Consider the following 22,639-nt stretch of genomic DNA (forward strand, 5'->3'; position numbering starts at 1 on the left):
AGGAAAGCCATTATTCAATTAAAGCAGTAGGCTTCTTTTTCCAATTCACCTGTATTATGAGAACAAGACTAGATTCGCCATTTTCAGGGAAGCTTATTAATTTATGATGTGTAATTACATCCTACCTTGTTCCAACATAACTTAAGAAGGAATTAACTTACTGTTCTCTTAAATTTTACTACTCCTCCCTCTAACTTAGCAACTTTGTCTCTCCTTATTTCCTAATACGTCCTTCTTTGTTCCAGCCAACCATTTACTTTTCCACCTCTCTTACAGTATCCTTTTAAAAAAAAAAGGAAAAGGCGAAGGAATAATGTCAAGCACTATTACAATGGTTTATGTTTTGGGTAAGAAATTTTAGAGCACAGAATTATGCCCCTGTATTTCTCAGAACATTAAATGAGGAAACCTCTGATTCTTTTTTAGTTATATTATACAGATGTCCTCTCATAAGAACAGTACAGTGTATAGCTTATTCACTTACAAATATCATGGCCCTATGGTATCACAGGGTCTACTTATGCATAAAGAAGGCATTCATATTACTTAAATATGTGACAAAATTTTGAACTTACAAAACAAATACAACCAGAATGAACTCATAACCAAATTATGAAAAGACATTTTTTTCCCCACTAAACAAGAACATTTACTACAGGACTTCTTTAAGTGAGCTGACTCGGTGCATTTAAAATAGGACTCAATTTACAAAACTGCAAGACACGATTTTGCCAGGCCACAATAATTATACAAATTACGTTAACTCTGAGGAAATTTTACATTTGTTCATGTTGCCTTCTCTAATCACCCTTTTATATCCCATTTACCCAAGCAGATTAACCATACTCTCAATGCAAGGATATACCCAGATTTTTCCCCTTTTAGTCTCCAAAAGTTTTATAAAGATATTACATGCTTATAAAATAATTCTGTTAAAATGTTGTTAAGTCCAAAGTGAAAGCTGATAATCTCATACACTACGGTAGGATAAATTCACCAATCTGTATCAAGAACCTCATTCACACCTTTTGATCTAGTAGTACCCTTTAACAAACTACTCTAAAACAGGAATCTGAAACACAGCTATCTCCAAGAGGAAGTGATTAAATGACAATAACATTGTAAACATTATGCATACTTATGGTTATATTTTAATTTTTAGGATGAAAATTATATAGTATTCTCAGAACTATATAAAAAATATCTGCAAAGAAAACAAACTAAATATCTCCAAATGTTAGCAGTTCTTGCATATAAATGATAGGGATAAGATGATTTTTTTTTCTATTTATAATTTTCTATTCTCTCCAAGTTTTCTACAATGAATATGCATTATTCTATAAGAGGAAAAAGAAACAGCAAGAAATAACAGAGAGTCCAACTGACTAGTAGCAGTAGTCAAAGATTTTGGACTTTCAAGTCCTGGCTATATGGATGTGAATGTACGTGCCTAAGAATTAGAGAAAGAAAATATGGGAAGGGGAGAACAATTTTCCTTTCTAAGGCTTTTCTTCATTTTTTCTAAAAAAAACTGGAAAGCCTTTCTTCCCAAATATATCTATCAGCATCAACACCTTATCTTCACTTTGTTTCTCTAAATCAGAGGTTTCTCAATTTGGGCACTACTGACATTTGAGCCAGGTAACTTTATTGCGAAGGAGCTGCTCTGTGCATTGTAGGATGTAAAGCAGCACCCCAACCTCTACTCACTAAATACCAGTAGCATCCTCAACCAGTAGAGACAACAAAAAAATGTTTCCAGATGCTGCCAAATCTCCCCTAGGCAGCAAAATTCCTCTAGTTGAGAATCACTGCTCTAAATAAGCCAAATGTTAATTGCCAAGCTAAAGAAATTACTGGAATTCCTTTGGATCTTTATTGAATATAAACCCTACCTAGGTTTAATCGTCTACAAAAAACACTCTACACATTCACCCCATATACAATAAAAAAGTTGGAATTTTCCCGTAATTCATTATTTTCAGAAGAACAGAAAATAGAAATGTACATTTTTTCTATAAAATAATAACAAAATAAATAATACAAGATTAAAAATTGTATTGTACATATTAAATTTAAATTAGAAAATACTAAGTGTCCACAAAATAAACAAACAAACATGGAACTGTATTAATGTCAAGCATGCTTAATACAAATGCATAGGCAAAATGTAAGTTAATAAGGCAGAACAAAATTATTATTTATAAAGTACCTATAAGGCTTATTTAATCTCATTCAATTTCTACTTGTATGGCAGACCAGATATTCTGAAAAGTTTCCTCTGCTAAAATATGAGAGATACTCTGTACGTTACAAACCAAAATGAACAAAAAAGTCCTATTAACATATTGTTGAGCTACCTACAAAGTAAAGGAAATCTCTAAGGATCCCCACCCAAAAGGGAAAAAAAAAATTAAAAATTAAAAACTGAGCTAAAACCAGAAGAGTGACACATTTTATATCCAAAATTTAGTACTGCTCAGACGGCAAATACCAGTCAACAACAGCTAAGACAAGACAACAGAGACAAGACAACAAACCTGTTAAACCTAAGACCCTGGATAAGAAATAAAGCTGCTTCAGGCTGCAGTATCCCTGGTTCCAGCAGAAGAATATGCAAATCCTCTCAGAAGGAATGTAATTTCCATTTATGCTATCAGGATTTGGAAAAATTAAGTTTAATAAAAATCATCACACAGCAACAAAACATGACACTAAGCTTGTCAGTAGAAACATCTTTAGAATGACCTCTCCCAAAGACTCTAGATATTGGAATGATCAAATACAAAACAGACAACATAGTATATAGGAAACATAGTAATAAATAAAAGCATAAAAATAAACAAGATATATGTAGTTATTAGAATAACCATGCACTTTAAAAGTCAGAACTTTTAGAAATGAAAAATTATAAATGTGGAAATTAAAAACTCAACAAAGAAGGTAAAGAGCAGATTAGAATATCAGTGAATTAAAAGACAGAAAAAAATCCAGAAAGTAGCACAGACTAAGACAAAAGGAAGAAAAAAGGATATTAGAAAGTCTAACATATCTAATCAACACTCTTTAAAGATTATTTTGAGAGAAAGAGAGTGGGCATGGGAAGCAAGGAAGGGGAGGAGAAAGAAAATCTCCAGCAGACTCCCCACTGAGCACAGAGTCCAGTGAGGGCTCAGGTTTTAGGATCCTGAGATCATGAACTGAACCGAAACCAAGACTCTGACACTCAACCTGTCTGAGCCACCCAGGTGCCCTCTAATCAACACTCTTGCTTTTGAGAGTGTAAATGAAAAACATGAAGAGAGGTGATATTTGAAGAGATCACGGCTGAGATTTTTCAGGTCCAGTGAAAGGCATGCATCTACAAATACAGGAATTATAGCTTATCAAAAACAAGATAAATAAATCCCACTCTCAGAAATATTTTGTTGAAACTTCAAACACATAACAATCTTAAAAGCAGTCAGACAGAAAAGACCAAGAAAACAAAATTTGACTAAAAGTAGACTTCTCAATAGAAACCAAAAGATAACAAAACATTATCTTTAAGTAGTAAGAAAAAAATAACCGTTGCGAACCCAGCAAAATTATCTCTGAAAGTATAAGATCAAAATACTATTTTCAGATAAACAAAAACCAAGAGTTTACCCCAGAAGATCCTCACTGAAAAAATACAGATAATAGAAGAAGGACCCCAGGAAGGTCCTGAAATGCAAAGAGGTAAGGAAAGAAACTGGTAAACACCTTTAGGTGAAACCAAACATCATCTGATTTTAAAATGTCCAATTTATGAGGAAGAACAGGGACAAATTTAATGTCTCACCAACAACAGCCCTTAAGCGAGGGTACTTTGTATTTTTAAAGACCTTGTGTTATTAGGGAAAGGTTAAAATACAGATTAACTCTAGAATGTCAATATGGAGAATTAAATTTCAATGATGACCATGAAAGTACATGGAATTTTACAGCTTTCAAGCCAGTAGAAAGGGAAAATCAAATCAAATCAAAACAAAAAACTGTCATTTTTTTAAAATAACATTAAATATACAATTTCCACATGACCTAGCAATTCCACTCTTATTTACCCAGGTGAAAGTAAAACTTATGTTCACCCAAGAATCTGTATATAAATATTTGTAGCAGCTCTATTCATATGAATCAAAAACTAGAAACCCAACCATCCTTCAAATGGGAAATGGATAAATTCACAAGCAACGGAATACTAACTACTCAGTACAAAAGAGAAATGAACTATTGGAATATGCAACTAACTTGGATTAATCTTAAAGATCCTCTGCTGAGTGAAGGCGCCAATCAGAAAAAGTTACATAACTAGGACAGAATTTCCGTGACATTCTCAGAAAGAAAAACTAAAATGTTGAGAGAACTAACAGTAGTTGGCAGGGGTTAGGAACAGATAAGGGTTAAGAGTCTTCAGGGGTGGTGGCAGCTGACTGTGGCAGAAGTTACATGATTTCATACACGTTAAAGACTCCTATAACTGTATACCAAAAGTTAATACTGATGTAGGTTAAAGAAACAAAACACTATCATCTTGATTCTATGTTACTATTCACAGTAACCACAATTTTTACACTAATTAAATATTTTCTCATTAGTGGACCTACCTTCTTCTCTACCTACCAAATCTGATCATTTAATTGAATGAAATCTAATCAAAACTGAATTACTTATCTAGTTATTTCAAAGGAGTATTTGTGGACGTTGGTGCCACTTTCCTTTTTTTGCTAAGTCTAGTCTAGCTGTCATGTGAATTCAATGTTTATAAAACAGCCGACTGTAATGACACTAGTCATAACTACCGGATGGGAGCGCTGGACAAGTAAGCCCCATCATCTGTAGTGCCAATATAGTGACCATTTCAGATCCTAAAATACACATTTTAAGTCTCAAGTGCAAAAAAAAAAATAATAATAATTAAATAATGACACACCTAGTAACAACAGTATTGATATTTTGAAAGCATGTTTGCCAGTTATTTGGTTTCAAGAAGTTCCAAAGTCACCTACTAGTAAGCCCAATATGTTTCAGCAGTATAATTAAGTCATATGCAGATCCCCAGGAGCTTTAGTTTTAACGACCACCACCCAGGTATGACTGTAACCAGATGGTGTGACTCATTCCATATGTCCACCAGTATGCCGCTCTTAACTATGCCTCAAACCATCTTGCAAATAGCCATTTGTTCAACTCAAATAACAATGTATGTGACATGAATAAGAAAGCTTATTTAGTTTTATTCATTACTTTTCTCCTGCTGGGAGAGAAGCTGGCTAAAATATTTTAATAGACTGGAAATTTATGTGGTTGCTAATCCTGACATAAAGTAATAAAGTTAATTTGACATTTAGATCTATCCCAATCCTATAAATGTTTAATTCAGAAAAATTATATACTTAAAGTCTACAACAGATGGACGATGCCTTTAACAGGACATCTAGATTTTACAAACTACTGATGCCAAGGCACTATATGTACTGGACAGTCCAAACTATTAGTCTATCCAGAACCCAATTTAAAATACAGAAAACACACACACAAAACGTAAACCACATTTGTTATTTTCGTTTTCTGTTTTGTTTTTTCCCTGAAAGTCACAAAACTACACTGTAAAGTGCTTGTAACACTTAGGAGAGACATCTAAAAAATAATGCTCAAGCAACAATTTAAACCTAATTAAGGTATCCCAGTTAAATGTTGCCACCACCACCCCCAAAAGAGGGGGCACCAACTCTTTGATTCTGGCCTAGGTTATGATCTCAGGGTTGTGAGACTGAGCCTGCCATCAAGCTCCAGGATCCACGCTGGTTGGGAAGCCTGCTTAAGATTCTCTCCCTCTGCCCCTATCTCTCCACCTACCCTGCTAATGCGCTTCTATGCATGCACTCTCTCCTCCTCTCTCTCAAAAAAAAAAAAGCAGACAAAACCCAAGAAAATCTTCACAAACCTCTCCAAACCTCACTGAAATGAAAGCAAAAGAATAAAAAGGCATTAACCTGCAGAGACAGAGGGGCAGAGAATAAGGGAGGAGGCCAAAGGCATACTATAGGTCTCCAGTAACAAGTTTTCGAAGATAAAAAGTGAATATGCCAACAATAACTGACTTTGCAGAGTAAAGAAAAGCAAAACAGAAGCTCCTTCAGAGAGAGGCCAACTAGAAGCTGATTCCCACTAGAGAACCCCTGAAAAATTCACTAAAGGAATGAGAGGCAGGTTAGGGGGATTCACATAGGGTCAAAAGTAAACTTCCAGTTCCCCTTCAGCCACAAGACTACCTCTACCAGGTCCTACGCAGAAGTCTGAACGACAATTTAATCTGCAGAGGTTATCCAAAAAGACTCCGGACTCAGTCATAACTAAGGACTGTTATTAGGCACCCTGCTAAAAACTAAGGAATTAAGTGAGATTTTACCTACTGAATGACTGATTACATGCCCCTCATTTCCTCCCTCAACTGGATCCTAGAAAAATGGCAGCCAGGCTCTTTCAGTCACCAACAAGAAAGAATATTGGAGAAAATATCTCTGAACTTAAAACAACAACAAAAAACACATGACTTCCAAACCAATGAGTCCAAAAGAATGGCTACAATATTGAACAAAAGACCTAACCAAAATGTTTCCATGTACAGTCAGAAAAGCAGGAATTTAAAAAAAAAAAAAAAAAAAAAAAAAGATCATATATAATCCCAAAGAGGGAGGGGGGAAATGGGGCACAAAGAATCAGTAATAAGAGCATCAGGGGGTGCTGGGTGGCTCAGTCGGTTAACAGTCTGATTCAGTTTCAGCCTAAGTCATGATCCCAGGGTCCTGGGATGGAGCCTCAACTTGGGCTCTGTACTCAGCATGGGGTCCACTTGAGATTCTTTCCCTCTAATAAATAAATTCTTAAAAAAAACAAAATAGCATCAGATTTCTCAACAGTGATACTAAGGATATGAAGATAATTAAGCACTGCCTTAAAACCTCAAGGATAAAGTATTTCCACCTTATGAATAGGTACAGACTATCAATTTAAAAATGAAGTGGAGTGAGAGACATTTATAGCCATACACCTCTCAAAATAACCTCCCAGTGACCTTCAATCAGGAGGCCAAGGGAGATGTGGGGGTCCTGAAAACAGAGGGTCCAACACTGGTTAGGCATAAAAAGAATTTCCAGAATGAAGGCAGAAGAAAAGTCCCAGGATGATCACTTCATAGCAGGTCTAGAGAGCAGCATTTCCAGACTAGATGATGACAAAAGTACCCAGAAAAGATTTACCAATTTAAAACAAAAATAAACAGGTACCTTATGTATCTGATGATACTGAAAGAAGTATTATGCCTCAGCTGGAGACTTTTTATCTGGGATATATTAATGATACATATATGAAAAAGGAAAAGATGAGAACTACACAAGTATAAACTTCCTGGGGAAAAAGGCTGTACAAGTAAGAAAATAATAGCAATATACTGTGTGACTCAGCTGAGAACAATACGTATACTTGCAACAAGGCAAATACCAAATAAGTGATTTAGCCAACAACTGTGATAACGTTATACGGAAGAGGTAGAGACAGTAGGTAGAAAAGGAAAAAGAAGTATGAAGAGGACCAAATCCTTATCTTCCTCCTCGTACAGCAGAAGTCAATATATAAAGCCAAACTGAAAAAAAATTTAAACAGTTGTGTGTTAGCCAGAAATACTAAGGTAAACATAGAAGGAGGGCAGAGATAAAAGTTGACAGTCACTGTCTAGGGCAATCAGAAATGGAGGAAGGGAACAGGTGACTACTGTTGTTCATTTAAAGCCTTTGCCTATTTAAATTACAGGCATGTGTTCTTTCGATAAAAATTAAAACTGAATTAAAAACTGAGCACAAACAAGAATGGAGATGAACAGTTCTTGCTCTTCAAAACCAAATTTAACTGACATACACTTATAGATTATTATCTTTGATGAAAAAGTCTGAGGAACTTCTAAAATTTCTGAAATATCAAGTCTCTTTACTAGACACCAGAGATCTTTTTGTAGAGGTACCTACTGAACACAACTGTTCGAAGTTAGAGCCACCAAGATTAACTGAGTAAGGGATAAAGCTTTGAAGACAAAAAAGTTTTCACATGTTCCCATATTATTAGTTCCACTGATTTTAACTCTCCCCATCAAAGAGCTTGCACAGTCTAACAAAAACTGGGGGAAGAACAAGAATCTTTAGAATTTGACAACAAGAAAAACTCCTCTCTTCCTTTTGTAAACATGCATGTTTCTCTGTAACTTCCATACATTTGTCTCCTATCTCCCCCTAGGGAATATATCTATTGCCTCTTTCACATATAGGCCTTAAAATTACCCAAAGATAGTGACCATATGTACAGCTTCCCGCACCCACTAGTCTTTTCTTCTTTAAGCTAACATTTCTGGCTCCTGCAAATGTTCTCCTCATACATAGCTTTAAGATTCCTTATCATCCTGATGAAATTCCTTAGAGCATGCTATAGTTAATATACCTCTTAAAAGAAGCAACCAGAATAAAAGCAAGGTGTAATTGTGACTTCCCTCCCTCTAAAACAGCATAGTACCAATCAAAGAGAGACCACGTCTTACTCAGGAAGTCTTTGAAAGAAATATGTTCTAACTTAAAAAGAACAAAAAACAAAAAAAACCCTATCATTCCTCTTATTCTGAACAATTTAAACAAGTTTCCCATCCTTACTGTAATAGAAGTAATTGAATTTCATTCTTAACACACCCAATCAGGGGTCTGTAGGGCAAGAGCTCTCATGTGTGGGCCTATAAAAAATGTCACAAGCAATCTGCTACTAATTAAAGTACCCAAAGTTATGAATGATTCCCCTTTTATATATATGGGTATTCCTAACCAATTATCACTCTGACTAAATGAAGCGGGAAATCCATTAATGAGTTGGGGGAAAATGCAAAGGTAACAGCTCCAGTCCTGAATATCTCCACAGGAGTTTCTCAAGAATATGAACATTATGCATGTTGGATAGAAAAGAGTGAAAATACGATGTCACCATACCACATATGCTTAAGAGTTTTCCCAGGACAAGAAGATGTTCACAGTACCACAGAAGAGTCCCTCTTAATCAATTTGCGAGGTGAATCCATGTTTCTCCTCCCTGCTGAAAAACCTACAGCAAAGGCCTACTGCACAACAAACATTCATAGCTAGGAGGGCATGCTCTCCTGCTCCTTCCAACTGAGTTTTATGTTTATCAAGAGTTGTTTAATATAATAACTTGGTAATACAGTTGGCACAGAATTTGGTAAATATATAGTTGAAGTGAGTATTCTGTGAAATACTGACACAAGTGAGAACTGTTCCCATAAAAACGAAGTATTTTAGAGACAACTAAATTCAATTGCCATGAAAAGCTGTTACTTAACTGTAAACAAGCACTGAAAAAAGACTGAAAAAAAGATCTAGAACAATCCAGCCCTCGACTTAACTTTAAAAAGTAACTTAGGGGTGTGTGGGTGGCTCAGTGGGTTAAGGCCTCTGCCTTCGGCTCGGGTCATGATCCCAGAGTCCTGGGATCGAGTCCCGAATCAAGCTCTCTGCTCAGTGGAGAGCCTGCTTCCCCCTCTCTCTCTGCCTGCCTCTCTGCCTGCTTGTGATCTCTCTCTCTCTGTCAAATAAATAAATAAAATCTTTAAAAAAAAAAGTTAACTTAAACACTGTAAAACACAATGTGAGTCTGGGTTATATCAATGGGACAAAGAATCTAATCAGTGGAACCACATTCAAAGAGAAGTACTAGGTGTTACATTAAAAAAAGACTGGCAAATTAACAATTATGTTAAAATTTTAAAAACCTAAGTATATAAAAACATACACATATATGCATACATACATAATTTACTTTCAAATAAATCTAATCACTATCTATCCTACATGCATAGGGCGAGATGTTTTAATTACAATTCAGATAAAGAAAATAGCAAGAGAATTCATTTATGGCAGGATAGATGGGCCAAATTCAAAACAGGCACCACCGAATTCCCATTATACTCACAATACACAACAGCAGTTTCAGAATAAAATCCAAAGAAAACACAAAGTTAAGAAAAGCTAACATCCTTTAAATTTTTTTTAAAAAAGCATAGCTATAAGGCAAAAATGCACGTACATCCATAAATTATCTGTTCTGCTTTTAAAATAAACATGAAGTTAAAATCTACTATTTAAATCCCCAAAATACAGAATTCACAAATAATTTACAATAATTCATGAGTAACATATATACCTTTGTTAGTGGTGGATCTCACTAGTACTAGATCAGGGTATCACAACAAAGCATTAAGAATGTAAGCAAATTTTACAATTTGAAGTTGGGGGCAGGGGAGGAATCTTCGTAAGATTTTTATTAGAATCACACCTGACATACAGCTAGCACTCAATAAATGTGATTAATAGTTATTATTATATTTTCCATTTCAACAAATACTATCTTATATCCCCAACATATGTACTAGTGCCAATCTGCTTAAAAATTGTCCTTCATAATGGGATCAAATAATTTTCCCACTTACACTATATTGAAATTGTACTATATTTTCAAAATACCTCATCAAATATAGCCACATTAGAGTACTAAAAAAAAAAATGAAAAAGGAATTAAAGATATAAATCACTGCCCACTATTACCTCACAACGTCTTGAATATTATAAAAAGAGCTCCAAAAAGTATTTGATTTCAATCCACTCTAATGGTAATAAACGTATAAAAACGAATTAAATGCCTTTTCATTTAACTTTAAAAATTCATGCAATATTCACCATAAAAGTCAAAATACACATAAAATTAACATGTAAGTTAATATCAAGCTCTATCTATACACCTATGAAATTCCCACTTTAAATACTCTGTCCACATAAAATAGCTGGAACTGAGACAATGTTTCTTAAAATTTTTTACTTTCCCTAAACCCTCTCTAAAAAACTTGTCAATCACTTTTTAAAGATAAACAATTCTTATTTACTGATTAAACTAATGTTAAATAATTTGGTCTAAACCTCGTCTTTAAATCAACTAAATCTCTTTGGCATGAAGGCCAATGTTTTGTTGTAGGCTATCCATTCATAATTTGAAGTATTTTGGTAGCTAGAACATGAAAGAAAGTGACAAATCTATCTGTTACAATACCGCCATTCTACCTCATTAATAAACAGTAAAACTGCCTCTAAATTTAAAGTTCCACAAACTGAATTCAGTAATATACTCTAAATGAGCACCAAACAAGTATATGACAGTCACCCAGAAGAAGATTCGGAGTCTAGTAAAATAAACAGTAAGATGCTTGTTCAATTTGTTTAAGCAAAATACTGTTAATGATAAAAGGTATGTGACTAACCTCCAAAATTTAGAATTCATGACCGCAGATACTCTTTATTGTATACAAGCATTTTCTAGGCAATCAAGTTTTCCCAATGGTAGCTAGAAGCTTTATTCTTTGTAAATCCACTGCTTAGCCTCATCCTCTCATACAGTATATGTTCAATAACTACTCAAATTGTTCAATCTAATCCTTATATCAACCTTAAGCTATGCATTATCTTCTTAATGCAAAAGAAACTAAGGCTGAAGAGATGGATCCAGGTCAACTGACACATGGTGGCCAGGCTTAATACCCTGCCCTAAGTCTCAATGCTAGTGGCAATGTCAGAATCTGATTTCAAAATTATTGTCTTCCAAGTATCCATATCATCAAAATAGAAAACATATAATAATTACTCAATAGTTACTCAATTCTTCTCAAATGATTTTCCTTTATTCCTGGTTTTCAAGAACAGAAATCCTTAGGAGCTTCAATAGATTCCTTCAATATTTCTACAGTAGACATCTGATCCAGCATCTATTCCTTCCTTCCCAAGAATCCCAGATTTCTGACTTGAGAATTCTATTTGGAGATCTTTGTTGTTTCAATGAAGTCATTGTAGAATATGAGTCCAATCAGGGCACTGCTTTTAAGGTAGCTATATAACCTGAGGGAAGTGCAAAACTTCTGTAAAAGTTGGGAGGGACACCAATATAAAATAAGGCCATATGCAGCCCTCGGAGCTGGAAGCAGCCATCCACAGATGAGAGAAGTCTAAGCAACATCATCAAGCCACTGGATAAAGTCTTACTTAAAACAAAGAAAAATCCAAACTCATATAGATTTTTACAGGGGTTACATCTTGTTTCAATGTTTTTCCAATGACTGTTCCCTACTCATGGAATATCCTTTCCCCCCTTATAGTTAATACCTCCCATCTACTGGGCAGCTATTACGTACCAGGCATCAAATGAGATTAGAGATAAACACATGTTATCTCTAATACTGAAAACTAATCTACAGCCAAAATTTACAAGGTAAACTTTATTCTCAGTATTCATGGATGAAAAAACTCAAACTCAAGGAGACTAAGTGACACTGCCAATGCCACACAGCTAATACGCAAAGCCAGGATTTAAGAAAACATGTGTTTTCAACTCATGAGTCTTATTCTTTCAACAACATGAAGCAGTCAGCCACATGGATCTTGTCTTTTTTTTTTTTAATATTTTATTTATTTGAGAGAGAGACAGTGAGAGAGAGAGCATGAGCGAGGAGAAGGTCAGAGAGAGAAGCAGACTCCCCATGGAGCTGGGAGCCCGATGCGGGACTCGATCCCAGGAATCCAGGATCATGACCCGAGCAGAGCAGAAGGCAGTCGTCCAACCAATTGAGCCACCCAGGCGTCCCATGGATCTTGTCTTTAAAGGTCTTTGCTCAGGCATCACATCTTTTGTGAAGCCTCTTCTATCCATTTACATATTTCAGGGATAGCTCATTTAAAGAAAGGAAATATTACAATGTACCATCACTGTTTATTTAAAATGCAGGCTCCTTAAATTTAAGAGGATCCAAGGAACACCAGTGCCTCCCACAATGTATGACATAGGCCAGTCAAGCAATAAACATTTGTAAAATTATCCCTGAATGGAGATAGAAGTCCTATCTCTCACAGATTAAAGTCTTTAAAATAAACAACTGTCATTACACTGAGATATTGTCTTATATACAATGCTTCAGAAATGTGGGTTTTAGGAAATGAGTAAATATTTCTTGATCTCATACTTTTGCTGCAGAAAATGTTGCCCTGCTAGACTTGTGAAGAACCACGAGAAATGCCAGAAATTCAAAACAGTAACTACATACATTTTTTTCAAACCAAGTATTTCATGTGTACCAAAGGATCTTGTGTCTAGTAAACACAGGGTATATTTACTATGCACATAATAAAAATCAAATATACTTAAAACACTGTACTGTTGAATTCATTCTAGAACCACAGTTGCCTAACCCACGTCAGTTTATCTGTAAATGAAAAGTATGAACCAGACTATCTCCTAGATTCCACTCAGCTCTATGATTCTGTTGGAATTCAATAATATCACTGTCTACTTCTCAGAGTGCTTCCCTAACTATAATCTAAAAGTAACCTCTCAAACAAGGGCTCTGTTATCATACTATTTTGATGCATACTTATCCCAGACATTTTTCTCATTTAATGACTTACATATTATCATCTCCCCTAGCAGAATGTAGCTCCAAAAGAACAGGGATTTTACTGTATTCATCAGCACATCTCAAGGCTTTACACAGAACACAGCAGACACCGAGTACATGTTTGCTGAAGAAAAAACATTCATGGAAGACTAATAATGCCTTGTTGCCCAACATGAAGGGAAAAAACCAAATGGAGCACTGCTGGGCATGTCCTGCATTTTCCAAATAACGAGTTTTCTAATATATTATGCACTCCGTCTCAGTATTAATCTTACAAATTAATTTCTATGAAGAAATGCTACAAATGAAAGAACTTAAGTAGATGTTTTGATGTAATAAAGGTTTTAAGAATATTTAGTGACTACTTTAAATACAAAATCATTATTACATAAAAGCAACTTATCAGTTCCAAAAATCATCCACAAACTTTCCAACGAAAATTTCACAGTAACAAAGTAACAAAAATATTATAAAAATAAAGCTTAATGAAGCAAAGAACGCAAACCATCCCAATAATTCAAGACGATAGTCTCCATTTTTCTGAAGCAATGCTGTCTTCCCATCTCTCCCAATTTCTGTATACAGCCTTGTATCGGTACTGATAGAAGTCTTACAGACACTACCACACGTACAATGACACAGCTTCTAGTCAATATCTTATTTCCATTAAAACTTTCCCCAAACTCAAGACTCTCTTTGGACCATAAAGCTAAAACCCCACAATCTCACATCTGCTTCTCTGCCTCCTTCTCTCGCAATTAAGCCTCTCGAACTTTTCCCTTGGGATTCAAATCTCTGCCATCAAGACATTTTAATCCCGCTACTACTCCGAAATGCTTCCTTTCTCCCAGTGACTTAGGTGCTTTCGACCCGAGTAAAAAAAAAAAACAAAACAAAACAAAACCCAGGCTACGCATCCTTGCCCTTTCCCACCCTAGCTTCTCCCCCACCCTTTCTACGGGCGCCCTGCAGGTGCCTCACTGGAAACCTCAGCGCCACCCTGGGCCGCCCAGAGGGGCACACAAAAGACCCGCACGGCCGTCCCAGGCTACTCCTGTGTCTCCCCTACAGTCCCATCGGGTCAGTGCCCTGGAGAACAAGCGGAGGCCCGAGGGAAACAGCGCCGGCTCCGCCGGGAACAGCGATGCTCGCCGCGGGCTAACCCACCTTCGCCCACGCCCCACCCACGAAGGCTGCCCTGGGCCGGGACCCTCGCCCAGAGAAACCGAAAGCGCATCCCCAGCTCGGGAGCAGGGGCAGAGCGCATCCCACCCGCCGGCCTCCGCAGCCCCTCCCCGCGAGCCCGCGCCCCAACCGCCGCGCCGGCCCGAGCGGGCGCCCCCGCTGGCCTCCCGCGCCGCCTGCACCCCCCCCACACCCACCCCCGGCCTTGCTGCCCGCTCCCCCGCCCCCCAACACGGGGGAAGGGCCCACGCCCGCCCGGCCGCCCGGCACTCACAGGCTGCCGGAGCAGGAGGTACAGACGAAGGAGCCGACCGTCATGTTCACGTAGGTGGGGCCGCGCTGGTCGCAGTCGAAGCACTTTCGGTTGTGCGGGAGACCGGTCATGTCCCGCAGCATCTTCAGGTGCTTCTCCTCCTGCTTCCGCTTCGCGCTGGCCGCCATGGCCGCGGCGCTGAGGGAAGAGGCCGGCAGGGCCAGGAGCGGGAGCCGGGCGGCGCTGCGCCGGGGGCCCGCGGTCCCACGGGCCGCCCTGGCCGCGGCCGCCGCCCTCCGTCAGCGCGCGCCGCCCGCGCTGGACCTGGCCGCCTCGGCTCGACTCGACTTCGCTGGGCGCGGCGCGGACGCTGCGGAGCGCGGGCTGACGGGCCACAGCAACCGGCCGGGCCGGGACAACCGCCGCCGCCTCCTACTCCGCCGCCACCACCACCGACCGCCACCTTCCCGACTTCTCCTGAGGGGAAAAGAGGAGGAAGGGGGACGGCAAGAGAAGGCCCGCCCTGGGCGGCCGGAAGCCAAGTGTCGGCCGGCGCCCTCTGCTGGCCAGGAGGAGCTAGTTACTGCGGCCGCGCTGAGGCCCGGGTTTGGGCGGGGGCAAAGCAGCAAAGATACAAAGGTGGTGGTGAAGATAGATAGTGTTTATTAGGGAGCTTATATGTGCTAAGCGCATCACCGAACTTAACTTCGTCCCCAGCTCATAACTCTCCAAGGGCTGCCCACTTCTTTGGAGATAATTCCAGGGTTCCTCACTGTACTCTAAAAGGTGCTCCCTCATCTAACCCAACCTATCTCTGTCCCCATCCCGGTTTCTCGCCACACTGGCTTTCCGTTTGTCCCCCAAAGATGATAAGCTCCCTTCTGACCCAGGACCCTTGCCATGCTGTTCTCTCTCTGTTAAGGTTTCTCAACCCGGACCCTATTCATATTTTGGACTGATAATTCTTTGGTGTGGGGGATATTGCGTTGAGAGGTATTTCATGGCATCCCTAGCCGTTATCCACTAAATGACAGAATGACCCCTTCCCACACCCTACATGTGGCAACCCAAAATCCCCACACATTGCCAAGGGGAGACTGAGATGTAGTCAATTCATTTATGCACGTCTGGCGGGCAACCTTCCTTAACCCAATCAACCTATTTAAAATTGCCACCCATCTTCCTGAAAGTAGCCCTCCCTGAAATAGCTGTGTTGGATTTCCTTCCTAGTGCTAGCTATTTGAAATCCTGCTGCTTATTTGGTGTTTACTTAGTGCTGTCTGGGATCCCCCGTTAGGCTGCAGAATTTCCTCACTACTCCTCCACCCTTTGCCCCTCCCAGAGCTGGAGGCTCGTGCTCAGTGTTCCCAGAATGAATGCATTCAGTATCTCATTTAATCCTCACAAGATCCCTTTGGGGTAGGCACTACTGTTCTTTCCATCTCACAAATCTGGAAGCTAAAGCTCTGGGGGATTAAGTAAATTTACTGTAGGATACATATGGGAAAACCGGGATTCCAACCCAGACAGTCAGACGGTAAGACCCAAATCTCTTCATCGCTCTAAGCAAACACAGCCGGCAGGAGGAGAGAAATCGTCCCTGCCCCTCCTTTCCCAGAGGAGTGCAGGGAGACCCAGAGAGCTGAAGTTCTGAAATCACTCAGCTGGTGAATGGGAAAGTAAGCTTAGAATGCACATTTCCTAATTGCCAAGGCCAGCCCTCAGACATCCCTTGAAAGTAACTGGACGAAACACCCAAGTGAGACTTCATGTTAATAAAATGCTATTAATAATAGCTAAATATTACAAGAAAGTGATCAACAGATTTTGGATTGGTCAATGGATTTTTAACTTTCTATTGGGGAAAATATCAAACTCCCATGAGACTGTGTCCCATCGTCAGTAATTATCAGCTCATGGCTAATGTGCTTTCTACCCATCCCAAACTCCCATCACCCCTCTTATTATTTTGAAGCAAATTGCAGATAGCGTACCATTCATCCGCACATACATTAGTTTGCATTGCTAAAATACATACATTCATAAATAAATACTTTTTAAAACTGAAACAGGATACTGTTAGCACACCTAAAAACCTAACAATAATTCCTTAAGAATCATGAAATATCTCAGCAAAAAATGAAGTTTCCCATTGATGTTTAAAAAAAAAATGCTTATAGTTTATTTTAATTCATACATGTAGTGGGTAATATATGGGTACTAAAGTCTTTGTGTTTCCACTCTATCTCTTATCTCTTTTTCCCTTGTAGTTCCTTTTTTTTTTTTTTTTTAGGAACTGGCCATTTGCCCTACAGTTTTCCACAGCCTATGTTATTTAACACCCTTACCTAAAAATTTGTGGGTGGGTCCAGTTCCCTTGTTTCCGGTTCAGTTCTTTTGTGGTTCTTGGCAAAATTTTATTTCTTTTTAAAGATTTTATTTATTTGACAGAGAGAGATCACAAGTAGCAGAGAGAAAGAGAGAGAGAGAGAGGAGTAAGCAGGCTCCCTGCTGAGCAGAGAACCTGATGCGGGACTCAATCCCAGGACCCTGGGATCATGACCTGAGCCGAAGGCAGAGGCTTAACCCACTGAGTCACCCAGGCACCCGACAAAATTTTATTTCTTTGTCTCCTTCCATCAGGCAGCACCTAATGGGGGGGAGGGGAGGGTTCTTTCTATCTTTTTCTATTAGCAGCCATTGATGATTAATATCTAGATCGCTTAATTTATGAAGGGTCACAGAGTGAATGACTCTGTCATTCCTTCTCTGTTTCTCAGCTGAAATATTCCCCCTCTGCTACTCTCTAGCACAGCTTTTTGTCAGAAAGACAGGATAAATGTTTGATTCCTTTATTCACAAATTTTCAAAATAATATATTGGTTTCCTGTCTCCTTGCAATGGTGATCAGCATGTTTGTCAATGTCATGACTAACTCAAGAAATTAAACCTACTAGATATGTTTCATATCCTTGGTGCTTCCACTGTCTCATCACTGGCTGTTGGGAGGCTCCTGAGCCTTTTTGATAAGACCTTTGACTTAAGGTCACCTGGAGTACCCTTATGGCAGGGCCCTGGGCTGCTTCGAAGACGACAGCACTGGAATGTCCAACCTGATCAAAACAGAGGCTCACTTACCAGTCCCACTCTGGCTAAATATAATACACTCAGCAGACTTATTCATCACCAACAAATGCATTTAACCCACAGCCAATGCCTTGCTTCCCTGTGTGTGATGATCCTTTGGCATTTGTATGTTTTCTGGTTGTTCACCTTTCCATGGTTTGTCATCTGATAAATGCCAAAATCAGAAGGCGTGGCCGCAGCACCTTGTACAAACAGTTTACCGTGGGGTTGTTTTATTATCGTGTTGTTGAATGAAGCCGCAGACAGTATTTCCAGACCACCCATCTGGATAGCTGAAGTTCAGGTGAAGTCCAAAACATTTTCTACACTTAAAACTGAAAGTCCATATGACGGGATGAATTTTGGCTTTTTTGTATTCTGTATAATATCAAAGCAGGTTGCTACTTTTAAAAATCCCAAGGGAAGTTCACAGTGTGTCAGGCCAGACTATTTATTTACTGAAATTTGCTTATCCTTCACACCAACGCGCGAGGAGGTATTATTATCCCCACTTTATATAGGAGGAAATTGAGAGTCTGAAATGCTGACTTGCCCAAGGCCACGCTGGAAAGGAAGCAAGAAGCTGGGATTCAAACCCACATTAGGCTGGGCTGCCCCAGCTTCTGCTTCCAGTAACTGAATCTTGGCCCTGCTTATGAAGCACAAATCACCTTCAGAGATGTTAGCACTGCAGCAAGACTGATCTTTCAAAATGTTAATGTGATTCAGGCATCCCTAGTCTCCTCCCCCTGCTTAAAGCCTTTCAGGTGGTGACTTCTCATTCTCTTTGGCTGAAAGAAAATCTGGGAGGCCCAGAAACCTTTTCAAAGTGGCCTTCTTCCTGCAGACCATGCTAGGCCTCCCCACCCTGCCCCAGCTCCCATCTCTACCACCCTGCTCCAGTCCTACTTCCTTCTTTCGTTTTTATATTCTCTTTTGCCCCACCTCAGGGCCTTTGCACATGCATTGTTGGTTCCAAAAAGAGACTTCCCTCCCTTTCCCTTCTTATTCCTTAAATCCAGCTCAATATCTGGTTTTAGAGATCCTTCTCTGTCCCTCCTAATTAAGCCAGACCCCATAATAGGTGCTCAAGGTAGCATGTACCTCTCGTTTAGAGCACTTGCTGCTGTGGCTATTTACAATGCTTTGTGATTTTTCATTTAGGGTCCCTAATCCACCCCTCTCCACACACACTAAACAGTGGACTTGACTCAGGAGGGGCCTCAGTCCACATTTGCTCACCACTACCCTTCCAGCACTTAGCATGGAAACTGGCTCTTAGAAGGGACTTAGTAAATATCGGTTGAATGAATAAATGAACACAGCAGTGAGAATAAAACTTCCTTCAATCATATGCAGTGGATTCTGGGTTCTGTTTATTGTTGTTCTGCTCTTTTGGCTCCTGGAATAACTACAGCTCTGTCCAAGCTACTAGAGTTCTGTTAAAGAACTTGTAAATTCTGAAATCAAACCTCTGATGGTAGGAATCTAAAACCTGACTTGCTTCTAGAAGCTCCTGCCTGTCTTATCACCAAGAGTGAGTCAGAGAAAATGTCCTGAACAAACCCTGGTGTTTGGAGAGGCCCCAAGGAGCCAGCGATGGAGCTGCCAACTCATCCTAGGCTACCCCACCCTCTGCGCCTAGAGGCCAGGCCCAGAAAGGAGGGCCCTCTGCTCAGACAGCAGAGCCGAACAAGCGTTCACAAGAATCAGAGGATAGCTAGAAGTGACTTTGTTACCCAGAGCATCGGAGTGAGGAGGGGAGGGCTCCCCATTCAAGCAGGACTCAAATTCAGACTTAACAATAATCTCTAATTGAGTTACCCACAGGGTCAAGAAGATCCACCGAAGAACAGAAAGAAGATATTGCCCGACACACACGCATGTCCATCCTTGCCACCTGCCGCATACCCTGAATTCATACTTCTAATAAGTCCTGGATTTACTTTGTGAATAGTAGCATTGTCTTGTTTTCTTGGTTTGATTAGGTATTAAAATGTCTCATTTGTTAAGCATAATTATTTTTAAATATGCCACAATTTTTGTGGTTCTATTTTGACATCTTTTCATGTTTTAATAAACTGGAAGCCTTGAAAATGTTGAAGGGGCATAAACATTCTCTGAGGTCAGTGCCAAGTTCCCTCTTCCTCCCCTCTCTGCCCAGCTCTAGCTTGGAGCGTTAAACTTTCAGAAGTTCCGGGTCCTCCCTCAGACACCCAGTTTCGGACTGGTGAGCCCAGGCTGTTGGGGAGGCTTAATTCTACCTTCTTAGGGTCTTCATATCTTCTTTTCCTTCAGGACTCCCTGATACCCCAAGCTGATTTTGATTAAGAGAGGTGTTACCAGACAAGAGTGAGAATTTACAATCTTGAAAAACTGGACTGTGGGTTTTCCCTCTTTCTTGACAACTCCCCTCCCCATAGTGTGACGTTTTCCAGCTTGTGGTCCTTAAACCAATGCTCATTTTTGTAGCTCGTTTAAGCAATGCAGAAGGCAAGTAATGGTGGCCCCATAGTTCCCCCAGGCCTTCAGGGGTTCACAGAATGAATAATCACAGGGTCTGTGTATAAAGCACCACGGAATAATATTCAACTCAATTTTTCCTCCTTTCTTCTGTTGATAGTGCCTTCCTTTAGCTGTGGTTTGATTATTTTTAACATTGATTTCTGAGTTGCTTTTTAATTTGCAAGAAGCAGTGAGATAGGAAAGGAAGAGGGGAAAAAACCTACAGAAGATATGCAGTTAGTGCACACTTCCTGGAAACATCGGTGTGGTTTCTGGGTAGTCTCTGCCGAGAGCGCCAAGAAACTAGACACCTGAACAACCCGAGACCCTCAGAACCAGGCTGTCACCTGTCTTCCTTCTCCCTAAAGACACTAGGTTAAGCAGAGAAGCTACAGACCTGTTCCCCCCACCCACACACACAGCTGTCCAAGCAGTTGAAGACCTTCTTGTCTGCTGGTGTTCACTGTACCTTGTCTTTTGTGAGCTTTGTCATATTAGCCAAAATCTGTTTGCTCAAAGAACAGGGATCATCAGGTCATAACCTGTGTTTCTAGTTTACTAAGCCCTAGTACCCTAGTAGGGCCATGCCGTTGGTTGACGGATCCAACCCCAGAACATTCTGGAAGAACGACTGCAACTAGACTTCAGTTATCCATGTATCAGAAAGGCATTTTCCAGATTTTAGAGAAAAACCAGAAATAACTTTCATCCATCATTCATTCATTCATTTACAAAACCTCCATTGAGCATCTGCTGGCTGCCAGGCCCTGTCCCAGCCACTAGGGACTGGGCAACAAACAAGGCAGAGTCCCTACTTTCCTGGAGCTCTCCCACAAGAGTAAGAACAAGCAATGAACACGTTAATAGAAATAGACAAAGTGGGGCTAAGTGCTCTAATGGAAAGCCGAGTAAGGGAAGGTAGTGTGAAAGGAGGGGATGTTCCTGGGTGGTCAGGGCAGGCCCAGAGGCGGTGACACAGGGAAAATTCTGGCACTTGCAAATGTCTGAAATCTTAGGGAAAATGGCCTGTTACAGAGACCCTGCTACCGATCAGCTTCCCCCCCTCAGATCATGCTGGAAGCAGAAATCCTGAACTGCCCTGCCTTGGCCGCCTCTGGAGAACTGGAATCATCATCTTTGGGAGCCAAGGGAGAGAGAAAAGGTCCCTGCCTCCACAGCAGGAAGACTCTCAGGGTAAGAAACGCTCCATTCACGTTGTCAATGGAACGTTGTTCTTGCCCATTACTGAAGAGAGAAAGGGGACCTTCCCTTCTGGTTCAGGGGAAAGAAAGGGGCCCCTGTGGGGAGAGAAACCTGCTCTAGTTAACAGAAAAGAAACACCAGCAGGGCGTATGAGACTTACAGAAAGGGAAAATGGACCCTCCCCATCAGCCCTCCATTCGGAAGGGGTAAGATGAAGACATTTTAAAATGAATCTCTGAAAAGATTCCTCTTCCTTGTCTAGTTCTCACCTAATGCTGGCAGATGGGTGATGACTCCTTATACAACAGGGGGTGAACTGAGCACAAAGTAACTCTCTTGAGCCTGACTGAATGATGTTGCCATCACACCTCAACTCCGGAAGGGAAGAAATTGCACGGAATTGCACTGTTACTATCCCAGTAATGGTGACTAGCTTTTCCTGGCCCGAAGCGTTAAGCCCTACGCAGAGCACATGCAGCAGAGTAACCCCATTCATCCTCACACCAGCCTTGCGTGATACCTTTCACTGTTATACCCATTCGACAGATAAAGAAACTAAGCCTCCAGAGTTAAAGACCTTGCTAACGTCAGACAGCCAGGAAGTGATGGAGCTGGCATCTGCAAGTTGGTGCAAGTTGGCCCTTTGACTCCGGAGCCCGTGCCTCAGCTTCCATGGTCAGCACTGCAGTCAGTCCCTACGGGATGCTCTTGCTAATCAAGCCCGATCCGACAGGAGAGCAGGAAAAATCAGGAGGTATGTGCGCTTTCCTGCTCTCCATCTGGCTGCTGAGGGTCTGAACAGCCCA

General features: G+C 40.2%; 1 protein-coding gene across 9 annotated transcripts in view; it reads right to left on the minus strand.

The window, feature by feature from the left end:
* The window catches only part of AGFG1 (ArfGAP with FG repeats 1), a 73,909-nt gene extending 58,436 nt beyond the window's left edge, over positions 1 to 15,473 (minus strand). For 3 of the 9 annotated variants that reach the window (XM_082690113.1, XM_082690110.1, XM_082690109.1), the window contains exon 1: positions 15,021 to 15,465. In XM_082690113.1, the coding sequence (XP_082546239.1) occupies positions 15,021 to 15,187 (167 nt within the window). In that variant the 5' untranslated portion in view covers positions 15,188 to 15,465. Of the gene's footprint in view, positions 1 to 15,020 lie in introns of all 9 variants that reach the window. The other 6 variants (XM_082690111.1, XM_082690108.1, XM_082690112.1 and 3 more) reach the window with 4 other exon arrangements.
* Between the last annotated feature and the right edge of the window lie 7,166 nt (positions 15,474 to 22,639).

Source organism: Mustela nivalis, assembly GCF_964662115.1.
Source record: "Mustela nivalis genome assembly, chromosome: 11".
In the NCBI taxonomy this organism is placed as follows: Eukaryota; Metazoa; Chordata; class Mammalia; order Carnivora; family Mustelidae; genus Mustela; species Mustela nivalis.